The following is a 16,863-nucleotide window of genomic DNA, read 5'->3' as shown; positions in this document are numbered from 1 at the left end:
TGCAGTAGGTGATAAGGCTCAAGAATTCAAGATTCAATTTTGCTCTTGAATGAAGATTTTCTTTGTTTTGCCTGTTGACATGAATCACAAAGGCCATCAGGAGCAAATACTGATTTTGGTAGTCCTCTCACAACATCTTTCTTTACAAGCTCATTTATGTTGTTGAAATTTAAATGAGAGAGTCTTTTATGGCAATTCCAGCTTTCTTCAATTGATACTCTACTCAATAGACAGATTGCAGAACCATCAGAGTTTGTTGAAAGTTTGGCTTCATATATGTTACCAAGCCTGTAACCTTTCAGAACTACTTTGCCTGTAGAATTACTTACAACTTCACAGTTTTCTTCAAAGAAATCCACATGATAACCTATGTCACAGATTTGACTCACACTTGGCAGATTGTGTTTAAGTCCTGAGACAAGAGCTACTGTTTCAATGATGACATTCCCAAGATTGATATTGCCATATCCCAGAGTTTTTCCCATGTTGCCATCTCCATAAGAAACTCCCGGGCCAGCTTTCTCCACAAAGTCTGATAACAGGGCTTTATTTCCAGTCATATGTCATGAACATCCACTGTCCAGCGCTAGGATGTTTTTCCTGTTGCCCTGCAATCACAAAGACCACTATTGATTAGTTTTAAGGATCCAGACTTGCTTGGATCTTTTGGCCTTTTTAAGTTTGTTAGCATTTGCAGCGGATTTAATTTCAGAGTTTATGCTAACATGCTGTTTATCAAAATTTATATCAGACTTTGCATCAGACTTTACATTAGAAGGAATAATACTAACTTTCTTCAAAGAAGGTTTTATTTGATAATAATCATAGTATAAACTATAATATTCCTTACAATTATAAATGGAATTCCATAAACTACCACAATGAAAATAAGAATTTTATGGTTTAAACCTAATAGACTGACTCTTAACTCCTGATTTAGGAGGTAAATAGTTTATATCTTTATTTTTCCTGTAAAAAGAAGCAAGATGGTTAGAGTTTCCACAGTTATAACATTTCTTTCTAGGAGCATTAGGAACAGACATATAATTATTGCTTTTATTCACACCTTCCTTTCCATTTCTATTTTTCCTAGCTTCTTTTACCTTGTTCATATTTCTAATCTCTTTCAGCTTAGGCTTAAGCTGCTTCTTTGTCATTAAGCCTATGTTTACTTCAGCTGATTTATCCTATTTTAATTTGTCAGAAGTTGACTTTTCTTTGACTTCTATCCTAGATTCTTTCATCTTTTCAGAATCAGACTTTATAGTTTTTGCTATAAACTTAACAGGATTTACCTTTGGCTTAGCAGTCTGTTTAACAACAATTGGCTCAATTTGCACAGTTCCTTTCTCACTTTTATCATCTTCATAACCTAAGCCCTCTTTCTAGTTTCCACTGCTTAGTAAATTCTGAGTTGTTCTGTCAGAGTTAGTCCAAGTTCTGATAATCTCTCTTTCCTTTTCTAAGTCATCTTGTAGAGATTTATTCAATATTAACACTTCATCTCTAACATACAAAGCATCATCTCTTTCTTTATTAGTTTGATGAAGAAAAACTAACTCCTTTTCTAAATAGTCATTTCTGTTTTTAAAAGCAAGATTTTCAGATGTTAATCTTTCACATGTTAAAGTCTGATCTCTATAACTAATGAACATGGTTTTAAGATAATCTCAACTCAATAATATCATCAATATGAAAAGCATAAGTTGTTTGAGGTACCTTCAATTCAGCAGTTTCAGTACTGCTATCAGCATTTGCCATCAAGGCATAGTTCACCTCATTTTTAGAATCTGAAGTGTCTGTCCAGCGTTTCTTCTTTGTGACAAGTGTCTTGCCTTTGTCACTTTTTCCTTTCTTGCAGTCAGGAGATATGTGGCATCTTTCACCAAAATTGTAGCATTTGACATTTGAGGTGTCTCCTCTGTCAGACTTTTCCTCCTTTGCCTTCAGACTTTCTGAATCATTTCTTATCAGAACTTCCACCTTTCCTGGAAAACTTCTTGCCCTTTCTGAATTTCCTATAGGCTATCTTTGTGATACCCTTCAACATAAGAGCACAGAGTTGCATCATCTCTGCATCAACATCCATTTCAGGTAAAACTTTCAGATTCTGAATCATCATCATCAGAATATGATGACTCTAAATCAGACTTTATGATGAGAGCCTTTCATTTGCCCCTCTTTGAGGCAACCACTTTAGGAGATTCCTCCTCAGCTTTAAGAGCAAATATCCTTGACTTTCTTCCATGCCTCTTGCTCCTTTGATCCATCTCAAGTTCATAAGTCTTGAGCATGTTATAAATTTCATCAAGAGTAGTTTCAGTAAGGTCATAGTTGTCTCTTATGGTAGTAGACTTCAAATCTCAACTTTCAGGAAGAGCTAAAAGGAATTTTAGATTTGAATCTTCAAGATCATATTCCTTGTCCACCAGTGACAGATCATTCAAGAGTTTGACAAACCTGTCATATAAGTCAGTTAGTGACTCATCAACTTTTGAGTCAAAGTGCTCATACTCTTGAGTGATATAGTCCTCCTGTTCTTTTTGATTGCATCAGTTCCCTGGCATCTTGTCTCCAAAGCATCCCATATCTCCTTTGAAGTCTTGCATCCAATTACCCTGTTTGACATGACATTATCAATGGCACTATGCAGCAAATGTATTACTCTTGCATCCTTGGCAATAGATGAGATGTCTTCAGTTGTGTAATCACCTTTCTCCTTTGGTATGGACTTTGCTAGTTGATCAGCAACTGCAACAGAGAGCTTGGTAGGCTTATATGGTCCTTCATTAATCCTATCAAGGTATTCTGGATTTGTAGCTTCCATATACATAGCCATCTTCACTTTCCATATGGGATACTCAGAAGGTCTCAGTATGGGAACCCTAATAGTCTCATATCGACTGTGGGTTTGAGTGTTTTGAGTTTCTTGAGTTTTGGTGGGCTTAGTTGGGGTTTGTGTTTCTTCAGACATGATTGTTTGGAACTTTACTGTATGTGTGTTAACAGAAAAGCTCTGATACCAATTGTTAGGTCACACAATACTGTAGAAGGTGGTTGAATACAGTGTTTATACAATTAAATCGATTTCAACACAAGTATGTAACAAAGATTTAGTATATTCAATAAACTCTGTTACAATATGAACTGTTGTTCTCTCTCAGTGATAAACAAATATCACTAAGAGCTACTAGGTTACAATGTATAATCTTCTCGATAATGATAACATATATATAGTGTAAACCCTAAGTTGTGTTTATATAGTACACAGTTACAAGATAAATTCTAATTGATATGGAATATAATTCTGTCTCCTAAAATATATCAATCAGATATCTTCTACAAGTCTTCTAGTCCTCTATTCCATGCATATCTTATATTGTTTTAGTCTCGATCTTCTCCTGTAAATCAGCTTCATTTCTTAACTGAAAGTCTTCCCGCACTTAAGTACTGATATGTATCTTAAGTTTTGATATTAAGCTCTGACTTCAGTAAGACCTGATATGTCCTGTTGTTAAGTTCTGAAAACTAAACACAAATCATATTATACATGACATCTCAAATATATCTAACATCCCTGATGTGCATGTTGGGGTCTTCAGTAGGAGAACCCCCAAACCGAACTGAGTTCTGTATAATCTGAATCGTGCTTGACTTGATCTCAAAAGTGTTAGCCCTGATGGCTGGCCTGATGATGCTTGACTGAATGTCATTGATCTTAGGCTGAGAATAGTCCATCAAAGCCTTAGAATTTTCTGCTAGATCACACATCTCTACTAAAATTGGTTCCTCGACTTTCTCTTCTCCTTCTACCTTCTTTTCTTCTTCAAAAACTTCCTTTCGAACCACCACAACTTCTTCCTTGGCTTTATCCAGTGTACTCTTACGAGTACGTGAACGCGTATGCATACACCCTCGTTAGAGTACCTGAAATAAAACAAGGAAACAAATAAGTAATAATGTCTGAGTCAATGAACTTTAACGACCACTGATGGAAAATACATAAACTAAAAATTAACACTGCAGTCCGCGGCAGCGGCGCCAAAAACTTGTTAGTCGCTAAACACGCGCTAATAATTCACACAAGTATACGCGCTCGCAAGTAGTATAAGATATAAATCAGATTCATTCCCACAGAGACTGGCTTTGGTTAACTAATTAATTTATGCACTTAAGCAACAATGTATGGTTATTATTCAATGCCAAGATGATAACAAATTGAGGTTGTTTATAACTAAAAATTAGCCTAACAATTATAACTAAGAGAATAAGAATGACTGAATTAATATATATTACAAACATGGGATTCTAACTTCATTAAATACTTCATTCAATAGCCTTTTCATTCTTAACCTTAGCATGTAATGGTGATGACACTAATCAGATAACACGAAACTGATAAACGCCAAATTTCGTTGCATGAATAACATACTACTAGACATCCACAAAAGAGATAGAAGCTGAATAGACACCAATTATATTAAGACCCTATATGTCTATAGAATTTGACAACATAACGGTTTAAGCACAAGTTATCTATCTTGATTACATAGGGCAAGTAAGATGGTTAAAATTACCTACGAATCATGCATAACTATAACACATGAACCTATGCTAGCATGGCAAGTTCTAAATCCTTAAATTCACTGTCGCTTCATTAAAGATTAACACACTATCTTATAAGTTCGCGACTCTTATAAGACAAATACGTACAATCAATACTAGGTTATCATACAATCACCACACACTAAGGTATCGAAACAAATTAACTAAGGAAATCCATAAATAAATTCGGTAAAACCCCATGATAACGATTAGCCAATAATCGGACTCATCATCAACATGGGTTCCGATGAAAGCATAGTATAATAAACGTAGTCTTTATACTTAAATAACAAAACCAAGTACGAAACAAGAGTAAGGTTCACAAATAAGAAAACCAGCATCCAAGTTACAATTTAGAACAAAAATTCACAAGTAAAAATCAGATCTTCTTCGTCTTCGTTGAATTTGTGTTAAAACGGTCTTCTTACGGCTCTCCTTGCGCTCTGGTACGTCTCTCTCTTGAAAACGTCCTTTATTTGAATATATATAGCACCCCCATGCAATCTAGAAGTCCTCCAATTATGTTTAGAATAGAATTAGGATTTTCTGAATTCGCACCGGTGCGGCCGTGCGCTATCACAGCGCGGGCGCGCTGCCTTTCTGACATCCTGGCGCGACTACACACTTGACCAGCGCGGGCGCGCCGTACCTCTGGAAAAAAACTTCAGATTTTCTTCTTTTTCTTTGCTGCTTCGAGCCGGCATTCCACGAGCTTTATTCCAGCACCACCTTGACACCAAATTAGCACCAAAACAATGCTAATTCACCTGATTACCTAAATAATGCCTGAAATGCAAAAAATACTAGAAAACACGTTAAAATACTTAACAAATTGAGTACAAACGCATCAATTCAAAACTTAATAGAGCATTATAAAGTGTCATAAATGTCACTCAACACTGAGCGTGGACAAGCCTGTTCATCCAAACAAGCCATGTAGTGCATTCTACTTGACTAGGATGTGCCCCTACCCCTAGGACACATCCACTTCCGTTGTATTATAGCTTAAATCCCAACATAGTCCATATCTTGCATTTCATTAAATGAGGGCGCGTGCTAACCCTAGGGCGCGTCCTCCCCTCATGCGTTGCGGCCTAAAACCTAATCCTTCATCCTTTTGCCCCAATTTGATTTCAATTGGCCCGTTCTTGACCCGAAATGATCCATTACCAAATTTTGGCTATAACACTTAGCTAATGCAATATCATAATTTTTTTTGCTAAACACAATGTTAAACTAGCTCATAAGTAGTATAGCTAAGGTAACATTTTGGGGTAACATTTTTTTTGGATGGCGTTGCGATAGGTCATATTTGGTGTGGTTTTTCAGCTTAAAATATTATTTAACTCACCTTTCTACCGTTTGATGTACATCTCAAGATTCAATAAATTATTTAAGGGACTCCCGACCTTAGATATTCAGTCATGAATTTTCTTGACCTTAATATACTCGTCTGCTTCATCACTTTTCTTTCAGTTTCATCTCTCAACCTCCACCTCTCTTCAAAATGGCAATCATTTTCCTTCACAACATCAATAAAATTGTAGTTGAGGGGATGATATTCAGTGATCATATCGCGGAGGAAGAGATACCTGCTGTCCTGGTCCTCATCCATGTAGCAATCAAAGAAAAGAGAGCATGTGAAGCTGCTTCTCTTGCTGCTGCTTGTGCCAACTCTCGAAGGAATGACAATGAAAGTGGCAATCAAGGCAGTGTTTCCTCCTCTTCCAACAATAGAATCTAGATTTCTAGATGTTAGGGTTATTAGGATGGAATTGTTTATTTAAAAAGAACTTTTTAAAGTAAAATATTCTTTATGAATAAAATTTATGATTGTATGCATGTTGTTGTATGAATCTTTTCTTGATTATTTGCATTTCTCGATATGATTCCGTTAAAACCTTAATCTTCTCGGAATTCCCATAGCATGTCAATGAGACACGACTCTCTTAGAAGAATCTTTAATCTAATATAAACCCTAACACATTCCCTGAACCCGCCCCGATCCCCGAACGGGGACAATTTTACTCCTTGATCCCCGCCCCTAATGGGGAACGAGGATTCCCGCGGGTAATCAGGGATTCTAATATTTTTTTAATTAAATAACAAAATATATATTATAATTCATTTTCAATAAAATAATTTAATAAATCATGCCTTATAATTATTTAAATTTAAATCATATTTTAAATAAAAATTCGAATCGAATTGGATTGTATTTAAAATAAAAGATAATATTAAAATTAATTTTATTAAATCAAGTTCTACTATAAAAATAATAAAAATTTAAAAACGTATCTTCATTATTTTTATTCATAATATTATATTTATTCATAATATTTTAATTTAAACACATTTAAATTATGATTTATTAATATTAAATATAATACTCGGGGTTTGGGGTCGGGATATCCTGGTCCCTAATATCCACCCCGATCCCCGTTTTTTTTAATAAGGTTTTATGTTACCCGCCCCGAATCCAATTTTTTTTTCAAATTCCCGACTATTCGGAATGAGATCGGATCGGGTAGGTGTGGGTCGGTAAAATGCCCATCCTAAATGTGAGGGGAGCGCCTAAACTCGTAACAGGTGGAGCAGAAGTCTCTGGAAGAACCTAGAAACGCACAAACCGCGGGAGTCCTTTAAGAAAAAAGGATTATATTTCTATTCAAAACGGTACCACCCTTCCATCTGTTCCAATCCAACGGCCCAAATTCCACCATCCGAACATTCTGGAAACCCTCCTTCCTCCTTATAAACCCCCACCTCCCCTCCCTTTTACCACCACACACAACTTTCATTCACTGCGAAACTATTTTATCATCAAATATAAATTTAATTTTTGAATTTTGAAATTTATCGAATGGCTGGAAAAGGAGAAGGGCCGGCGATCGGGATTGATTTGGGAACGACGTACTCATGTGTAGGAGTATGGCAACATGATAGAGTAGAAATAATCGCTAATGATCAGGGAAATAGAACTACGCCTTCTTATGTTGCGTTTACGGATACCGAGAGGCTGATTGGTGATGCTGCTAAGAATCAAGTTGCTATGAACCCTACCAACACTGTTTTTGGTATGCCTTTTTTATATATATTTTTTTATTATTTTCTCCTCGTTATATTTGTTTTATTACTTTGTGATTGCTAAATTAGTTTTATGTAGTTGATTTTTTTTCTTCGATTGAAATAGGTTTTTAGATGAGATTTTCTAAAATTTAGATGCCCTGTCTTGGTGATTATTTGATTGTTATGTTGGTTTTTATGATCTCAGCCTTTTGAAATAATCTAGTATATTAGTCTCGACTCTCGAAGATTATCTGTTTGCATAATCATTAGGCAGCCTAAATTCTGAATTTAATTTGCGGATTGTTGGGTCTTGCTCTGGTTCTGGTTTTAATCCAGTAGAAATTAACTAGTTGGATTGATAATCTTTGATATGATTTTAAGTTGAATAATTTATCGATGAAGCAGAAATCCTTATGTAAAAGTATAATTGAAAATTAAGCTGAATGAGTTACCGGGTAATGATTGTAATTAGATGAAGCAAACTACTTTGTCTTTCTTATTTGTTACTAGTGGGTGAATAAGTGTTTTGAAATTTGTAAAGATTTTAAATTTCGAATTTGTTTACTGGATTGGGTATATGCTTTTTTAAATAGCTTAGTTTATGATTTTGAAATTTTTGAAGATTTCAAGTTTGAATTTATTTATTGGATTGGGTGTATGCGTGTTTTTTAGTTATTGCCTGATGCTCAAGTACTTTGGCCTTGAAATTGTATGTAACAAGTGACTGATAATTGTTCTATGCGTATTTTCAGATGCTAAGAGATTGATTGGAAGGAGGATCAGTGATGCCTCTGTGCAAAGTGATATGAAGTTATGGCCTTTTAAGGTTGTATCCGGGCCTGCTGAAAAGCCGATGATTGTAGTTAACTACAAAGGTGAGGACAAACAATTTGCTGCTGAAGAGATCTCTTCTATGGTTCTTACAAAGATGAGAGAGATTGCGGAGGCTTTTCTTGGCACTACTGTAAAGAATGCTGTTGTTACTGTTCCTGCTTATTTCAACGATTCACAAAGACAGGCAACAAAGGATGCTGGGGTTATTTCTGGCCTTAATGTACTGCGAATTATTAACGAGCCTACTGCAGCTGCTATTGCCTATGGTCTTGACAAGAAGGCTTCGAGTGTTGGTGAGAAGAATGTACTGATCTTTGATTTGGGTGGTGGTACTTTTGATGTGTCACTTCTTACAATTGAAGAGGGTATTTTCGAGGTTAAGGCCACTGCTGGAGACACCCATTTAGGCGGTGAAGATTTTGATAATAGGATGGTGAATCATTTTGTACAAGAGTTCAAGAGAAAGAATAAGAAAGATATTAGTGGAAGTGCGAGGGCATTGAGGAGGTTGAGGACTGCTTGTGAGAGGGCAAAGAGGACTCTTTCTTCAACTGCTCAGACCACAATTGAAATTGATTCTTTGTTTGAAGGTATTGACTTTTACACAACAATTACAAGGGCTAGATTCGAAGAGCTCAACATGGATCTCTTTAGAAAGTGTATGGACCCTGTTGAGAAGTGTTTGAGAGATGCAAAGATGGATAAGAGCACAGTCCATGATGTGGTTCTTGTCGGAGGTTCTACAAGGATTCCCAAGGTCCAACAATTGTTACAGGACTTTTTCAATGGGAAGGAGTTGTGCAAGAGCATTAACCCCGATGAAGCTGTTGCTTATGGTGCCGCTGTTCAGGCTGCAATTCTTAGTGGCGAAGGCAATGAGAAGGTGCAAGACTTGCTGCTGTTGGATGTTACTCCACTTTCGCTTGGGTTGGAAACTGCTGGAGGGGTGATGACTGTCTTGATACCAAGGAATACAACAATCCCAACCAAGAAGGAACAGGTGTTCTCAACTTATTCTGACAATCAACCTGGTGTGCTGATTCAAGTGTTTGAGGGTGAAAGAACCCGGACAAGAGATAACAATCTCTTGGGAAAGTTTGAGCTATCTGGAATCCCTCCTGCTCCAAGGGGTGTGCCTCAGATTACTGTCTGTTTCGACATTGATGCAAATGGCATCTTGAATGTGTCTGCAGAGGATAAAACCACTGGACAGAAGAATAAGATCACAATTACCAACGACAAGGGAAGGCTATCCAAGGAAGAGATTGAAAAGATGGTGCAAGAAGCAGAAAGATACAAATCCGAGGACGAGGAGCATAAGAAGAAGGTAGAGGCTAAGAATGCTCTGGAAAACTATGCCTACAACATGAGGAACACAATCAAGGATGAGAAAATAGCTTCAAACCTTGATGCTGCAGACAAGAAGAAGATTGAGGACGCAGTTGAGGAGGCAATCCAGTGGCTTGACGGGAATCAGCTAGGCGAGGTTGATGAATTTGAGGACAAGATGAAGGAGCTGGAAGGGATCTGTAACCCCATTATTGCCAAGATGTATCAAGCAGGTGGCGGCGGCATGGGTATGGGCGGAGGTGCAATGGATGAAGATGGTCCCTCAGTCGGTAGTGGAAGCGGCTCAGGTGCAGGGCCTAAGATTGAGGAGGTCGATTAAGATGGTTGTTGAATTGTGATTGTGGAAGTTTTTTTTAAGTAATTTGTTATCTGAGTTATTGTTCTAGTGGTAGAGAGAACTATGTTTGTGTTGAATGTTTCTGCTCCGTGCTAAGGGATGTGGTTTGGTTATCAAGTTATAATGTTGAATTAGCTAGTTTTCAGTCCATCCTTTTTATCTCTTATTCTTAATATTGGTTATGAGATTGTCACAAATTTTTTTAGCACCAAGATGATTTTGCTATTTCAGGGATTTTTCCATCGTACAAAATTTAACCAGTCCGGTCTGGAACTTAAAACTCATTACTGAACAACAATCTTTCCACATACCTTATCTGAGAAACTACTTAAGATTCGGGGATTAGCTGTTACTGCTTGATACTCCTTAAAAACATATCCTTAGAAACATAACTATCTCGTTGCTCTTCTTTTTCACCCTTTTTTAAATACAAGAGGCAGAGCCGTGGCTGAGGGTGTGCGAGTGGCACATTTTTTGTGTATATATTTATTAAAATAGGAAAAAAAATGTTTAGTAAAAAAATATAATTTTTTTAATGTTAAAAATTTGTAAATGAAAAATAATTAAAAAAATATTATACATTTAAATAATATTAAATTATTATCTTGAATAAATACTTATATAAAAATTATTTAAAAATGAAAGTTGCATTGTAAATCACAATTAATATTTTAGTTTGACTAGGAAAGCTATTACTATTAATGAAAAGTTTATAGTTAACTAATATAATTATATATAGTTATTTTTTATTGGTAATAATATATATATATATATTATTATGCATTCAAATTATGATTCAAATTTTAGGTATATTATTCATCTTAAAATATCTAATTTTAATGTATATATTTTATGAAACAAGTTAATTTAATATAAAATAAATTAAATAATGGGTTGAAGAGATCTAAATTATAAGTTTATGTATAAATTAATTTTTATTTGAATATTTTTTGTTTATCAATATTATATCTTACTTTTTTATAAAATAATATATCATAAGTCACATGTATAACTTATCTTTTTAATATAAATATTTAATTTCTAAAATATAGTATAATATATTAAAATTTACATGTATAACTGTTTTTTTATTTAATTTTGATCATGTAATAAAATTACTTTTTGTATTTTAATTATTATATTTTGTTATAAACTTCAAATTTTATTATTTCATGTAAAAAATTTTAAAAGAAATTAGTACGACACTTTTTTAAATTTTGAACAGAACACTTAAAATCTCAGATAAGGCTTACGGCTCTGGACAGAGGCAATGTGAAATTATTAAATTGCTACGCAAGTTGACTATGTTGCTCGTCGCCTCGTTAAATGTTCACATATTTCTCCTTTTTTTTCCTTAACCTATATTCAGTTTCGAGGAATAGAAAAGACGAAATTATTAAATGAATAACCAAGTTTTCTAATTTCTGTAATGACAGTTAATTTTAGCACAAGTAATTACGCACATCTTGGCCGCACGGAGTATAGTTGTTTGCAGAAAGAAATCTCATAAGTAATCTCTTCAGTGTAGCATTGCATCAGATTATATGCAGTGTAACTATTCATATCATCACTCTTCACGTTGTTGCATTACATGATGCGGCACCAAATAATTACCAAAGTTACGTCGCATTGCAAATAAACAGTCAAGACGATTATAACCGAATTGCTAACTTGGAAATTTACAACAAAATAAAAACAGTCTACCTAGACAACGATATTATCTGTCAAGTGACAGAGGCTACACATCATAGAGAATTTTGAATATTTCATGTAACATGTTTAAGTTTTGACGATTTGGACATTTACAGCAACAAACATATGTAATACTAAAGCCTCTTAATTGGCTGTTCAATCTTTGGCAAAGTAGGTGATATCCAAGCAAAAGCCAAGCTCGATATCCAGACATGGTATATTCAGACATAACTAGTACTCTGTGCCTGACAATCTCAGGACAGTTGCTCAAATGAACTGTAAAGGTATAGAATTTCGGGTAACAAACATGAATATACAATAAGGCCTTAGCTTGCCTTTCAATCTTTGGCTACTAGGTGAGACCCAAGAACAAGCCAAAGCTCAAAGTTCAGAGATTAAATTTTCAGACGTGCCCGACAAATCTGATGACATTTTGTAGCTTGCAATACACAACTTGCTTTCGTCATATATATCCAAATCATCATAATAAATGGTAAATATTTATGATTTTACAATAACTCACATAAAATACTACAACTTCTTAATTGGCTGTTCAATTTTTGGCTAGTAGGTAATACCCAAGAAGCTGCTCAAAACTGAGACATGATAGTTTCAGACACAACTTCAGTGTTTGACAAATTTGAGTACACTGACAAATCTAAAGACAGTTTGCAATTTGTAAGAAAATACAACTTGCTTTTTTACAAATTCAACTTGATTACCTATCCAGAATCCAGATCATGATAATAATAGTGAATTCACGGTCACAAATGTCTAATACACTAAAACTTAATAATTAACCATTTAATCTTTGGCAAGTAGGTGGCAACCAAGAACAAGCTAAAGCTCAGAATCTAGACATGATATTTTCAGACAACCAGCATTCAGTGTCAGACAAAAGTGAAGACAGTTCCTAACAAATTTCAGGACAATTTGTAAGTATATGCAACTTCATCCAGATCATGATAATAGATAGTAATATTCAGACTACATAATATACTACGACTCGAATCACATTTACATTGAAACCACAAAATTTGCCAGACTAGGTGGAAGGAAACGTGTTGTGTTAAAACTTACATTAAGTTACAATGTTATGCAATTTTTTCACAATACAATTATACTTGCTAAAAAATATCTATTTAGAAACTCCCATAAAAATTACACTAAAAATATGCAACAATAGCTTCTATGACATGAAAATGCAACAATGTTATACATAACATTTGATGGGACGCATGCATTCAGATTATGGGAAAAAATCATAAAGTGAAAGACCATTAGGAATTATATCCAAAATTAGCGAAACATGCCACAAAAGACAATGATTACCATCCAAGTTGAAATGACTTTATAAACAGTAAGGCTAAAACTATGATAACAATGGTTTTTTCTTTTTAGATTTAAGTTGTAATCTTGGACTAAAATGGCTAATCTTACATATTTTCCCAACAAAATGAAGCCTTTGAGACTACATAAACTCGTTAGGAGGCCTGAGACAAACAGGAACTTCGTGCTCCTCTGGTCCCACACGATGCTTAGGTACTATGATCTCTAGAATTGTTCCAGTTTTGTCAAAGTACGCTTCTAGCTTGGCATCATCTGGAATTCGGGTAGCAAGTGGAATTTCCCGTTTAAACTCTCCATGAGGACAATGTTCAGGAGATGGATCAGTGAGCTTAAATGTTCTATCATTCCTCTGAAGGAAGGGCATACAAGCGGTGCTCTCCGAAGAAATTTTCACAATACCATGTGTAAGGTTGTTCCACCAATGAACTTTAACCCGTCCTGGATCAGCAAAAGGAAGGGCAACCATGATTAAATATCCTTCGTCATCCTCGTATATAGATTTTGCAGCAGTAACAGGCCCATACACACTCTTCATCACTCCACTGAATTCATTTAACCAAGACGGTTCAACAGGAAGGTGCTCCATGTCTTGAATTCGCTCTGGATGTTGATTGGTGGTGTAACAGCAATCATCATCATTACCATTCGGAAAAAGATCTTTCTTCCTCTTGTTGCAAGCAGGTAAGTGATCAACTCCATTGCCATTTACATGGCTTGATGACTGAGTAGACAAATTCAAACCAGACCCATTAAGTAACTTTTTTGAAGGATGTGAATTATTCTTTAGAACAGGAAGGGGCCTCTCGAGCTCAAACTCTGTGTTAGGAAGAGTTCTCCAAGAACAAAATTCCCTTGCTTCAGGTGGCACGGAAAAATTCAGATCCCTGCCAGTAAGTTCCATCCATTTTTTCTGTTCATCCTCATCGAAAATCATAAGATTGGGAGACGGAATATGTTCAATTCCATGAACACACTGTGGATTAGATAGGCCCCTATAGTGCTTCCTCTGCATTCTATGAGACCGCACAAACCCCCTTTCAACACTAAACGGAAACGGACGTTCACCCTGGCGAGAATGGCCATTCATATAACTCCTTAACTGCATTTTACCTAAAGCATTCTCCGGTCTCTCCTTAAAAACCCACATATACATATTCTCCATATCATGCTGAACCATAAAAACATCAAGCTGAAGATCCGATTTATCAAACCCCGACACTCCATTACTATCACGAACCACATTGCACTTAGACTCATCCTTCAAAACAGGCTTAAAGTAAAAGCTAAAGAAAAACCAAGCCCCCCAAATACTATCCAATCTCTTCGCACACTTCCTAACACTCTTAGACATATTAAGAAGCGAATCTGTCTCATTATTCTGATGCCCAAGACTAACATCCAACATATCAAAAGAGTCATGAGTCCATGACGGAGGTGGACTAGGCTCAACAGACAAAGGCAAATTAATATCAGGAGGCCCCGAAAGAACAACAGCCCGGTTCATATCCCGGTCCGAATCCTCATGAATATTACCATTTGGATCCATAGACAGGAATGTAGATGGATGATAATTCTCAATAGACAAAGTAGTAAGTAAATCCTCCCCCATATCTCTAAACCCAATAATCTCTTAAGCACTTCAAATACACCCAACTACTAATTATCAAACACCCTCCTAGAAAATCAACAAAAACAACAACACACAACACTTCAACATATATAATTCTCTTCCAACACCTCAAAATTCAATCTTTTTACTTCAAGATTCAATCTTTTAACCAAGAAAACTTATGGCTATTCACCAAATTAACATAAAAAACATCAAAACATCATCGGTACAACAAAATAAAACAAACAGTAATCAAAATTGAAAAGCCTATAAATTCTTGAAAAAACACAAAATTATACAAAAAGAGAGTTGGGTTATAAAGACAGTACCTTTTGAGATAAGGGTTTGAATTGTTGAAGCAAATAATTGTTGTGAAGGGGTTGAAGAGAGACACAAGGGCGTGCAATACAGAGATAGAGATGGATACAAAATAAATAGAGACAAGAAAATGAAGAAGCAGTGACGGTATCTGTTACAGAGTGCCGTGTATTTTTTTCCCAGATATTTTCTGGCGTTATAACGGGGACGTTAGTTTATGATTTTTGTGACCCGGAATTTAGGCCCAAAATGGTGAAGCCCACTGTCGATGATGAGTGAATTGTTTACGAAAATGTGATCCGGATACAATTTTTAGCCCGTTTGGACGTTCAACTTTTTTTTGGGACATTAAACGATAACAAGCAAAATAACCCTTAGCTTTTATATCGAAATACAGTGTATAAATTTTTTGGAATTAAAAAGTAAAGTAATAGTACTTAATTAAAGTATACAAAAAATAATAGTACTGGCAGTTTACATTCAATGATAATTTAGAATTTCAAGTGATAATTTTTTGTGTTATAATTATTATTGTTCTTCTTTTTTCAGACTTCAGACTTGGTGATTTTGTGATAACAAATATTATGATTGTATGTGATTTTAAAGTCAAATATGTTGCGTTTATTATAATGTGCGTAGTTCAATATACATGAGTCTAAAGTGATGAAAACTTGTTGTATATAATGTAGAAGATGTCTCACCTAAATCACAAATTTCTAGTGTCAAATTGCCAGTATTGATAGGCCATGATATTATTGGGCCCAAAGAACATTATATAAGTCCAAGGAAAGAGCACCCCAGACCCGAACTAGTATGGTCCCTAGACACGTGGCAGCCAATCAAGATGTCAATGGTCTCATATTACCCGAAATGGAATGACAGCATCTCAGCCGTTCGTGTGTATAAATCTCAAGACATCCCAGTATCAAGGGGGCAGCTGGGCCCCGTTAATGATCTAGACCATTCAGTCATCCACCAACCAAGATTTACCAATGGCTAGGATGAAGAGGTACAAAATCCCAAAACCCTAAAAATGGGAGCCTATAAAAGGCCCAAAAAAAGGGGTTTAGGGGGTTACAAATTATTACTTGCTCTCTAAACATATACACACACCATTGCATTATATATTTGAATAGCTCTTTTCTTCTTCCTCTTCTTCTTCAAGAAACCACATTCATATTCTTACACCGGAGTTAGCGTGGGGACACCGCCCCCCTCCGGTTCTGTTTTGCAGAAACCCCACCTCGCAGCTCAACCACACACCGTCCTTACCGCATAAACGGAGCTCTAACTTGTGTAAGGAAAGGAGAAGACCCAGGTAAGAAGCAGGGTTATTATTGGCGCTAGAGGGAGGGGTCGAACCTCAGATACAGTGGTGTCATCATTTTCGTCTGTGTCACTCCACCCCAGAGTCTGAAAACTTTGCTCCCATTAAGGTTAACACTCATCCTCTCTCATATATCTGCTTCTCGTACCGTTCGTACCTTAAAACCATACATATTATTATATTTGTGGTATTTTGCATGTTTTATCCTGAAAAAATGACCATAAGGAAGAGTAAAACAACTTTTTCCGGTCCGGTTCACCCTACCGTCGTCCCACCCAGGGATGGCGACATCGAAGAAATAGACGAGGGGCTCCCCTTGACTCGCATCTCATCCCAACAACTCCAACCAGGAGACCAAAGGATAACAATAGA

The 16,863-nt window shown here is 35.8% G+C and overlaps 2 protein-coding genes across 3 annotated transcripts; one reads left to right on the top strand and one right to left on the bottom strand.

The window, feature by feature from the left end:
* Nucleotides 1-7,365: 7,365 nt before the first annotated feature.
* Nucleotides 7,366-10,345, top strand: LOC141689997 (heat shock cognate 70 kDa protein 2-like). The gene is made up of 2 exons (XM_074494559.1): nucleotides 7,366-7,682; nucleotides 8,427-10,345. Exons 1-2 carry the CDS (start codon nucleotides 7,469-7,471, stop codon nucleotides 10,175-10,177), a joined length of 1,965 nt encoding a protein of 654 aa, XP_074350660.1. The 5' UTR covers nucleotides 7,366-7,468; the 3' UTR covers nucleotides 10,178-10,345.
* A 2,807-nt stretch (nucleotides 10,346-13,152) lies between these two features.
* On the bottom strand, nucleotides 13,153-15,332 carry LOC141690219 (uncharacterized). Of its 2 annotated transcripts, none has more exons than XM_074494912.1 (2): nucleotides 15,176-15,332; nucleotides 13,153-14,912 (listed from the first exon to the last, which is right to left on the bottom strand). In XM_074494912.1, the coding sequence occupies exon 2, from the start codon at nucleotides 14,844-14,846 to the stop codon at nucleotides 13,359-13,361; it is 1,488 nt and encodes a 495-aa protein (XP_074351013.1). In that variant the 5' UTR covers nucleotides 14,847-14,912; nucleotides 15,176-15,332; the 3' UTR covers nucleotides 13,153-13,358. The 2 variants fall into 2 exon arrangements, with proteins under 2 accessions (XP_074351013.1, XP_074351012.1); XM_074494911.1 differs by having other exon boundaries at nucleotides 13,153-15,031; nucleotides 15,176-15,327.
* Between the last annotated feature and the right edge of the window lie 1,531 nt (nucleotides 15,333-16,863).

Source organism: Apium graveolens, chromosome 10 (genome assembly GCF_009905375.1).
Source record: "Apium graveolens cultivar Ventura chromosome 10, ASM990537v1, whole genome shotgun sequence".
In the NCBI taxonomy this organism is placed as follows: domain Eukaryota; kingdom Viridiplantae; phylum Streptophyta; class Magnoliopsida; order Apiales; family Apiaceae; genus Apium; species Apium graveolens.
The sequence above is the reverse complement of the archived record's forward strand: the minus strand, read 5'-3'. Positions and strand labels throughout refer to the sequence as shown.

What these genes read in the sequence shown, in the direction of transcription:
- LOC141689997 (XM_074494559.1), top strand. Translation starts at nt 7,469, where the DNA reads ATGGCTGGAAAAGGAGAAGGGCCGGCGATCGGGATTGATTTGGGAACG. An exon ending in CCCTACCAACACTGTTTTTG is followed by an intron (nt 7,683 to 8,426) that starts GTATGCCTTTTT and finishes GCGTATTTTCAG; the next exon opens with ATGCTAAGAGATTGATTGGA.
- LOC141690219 (XM_074494912.1), bottom strand. Translation starts at nt 14,846, where the DNA reads ATGGGGGAGGATTTACTTACTACTTTGTCTATTGAGAATTATCATCCA.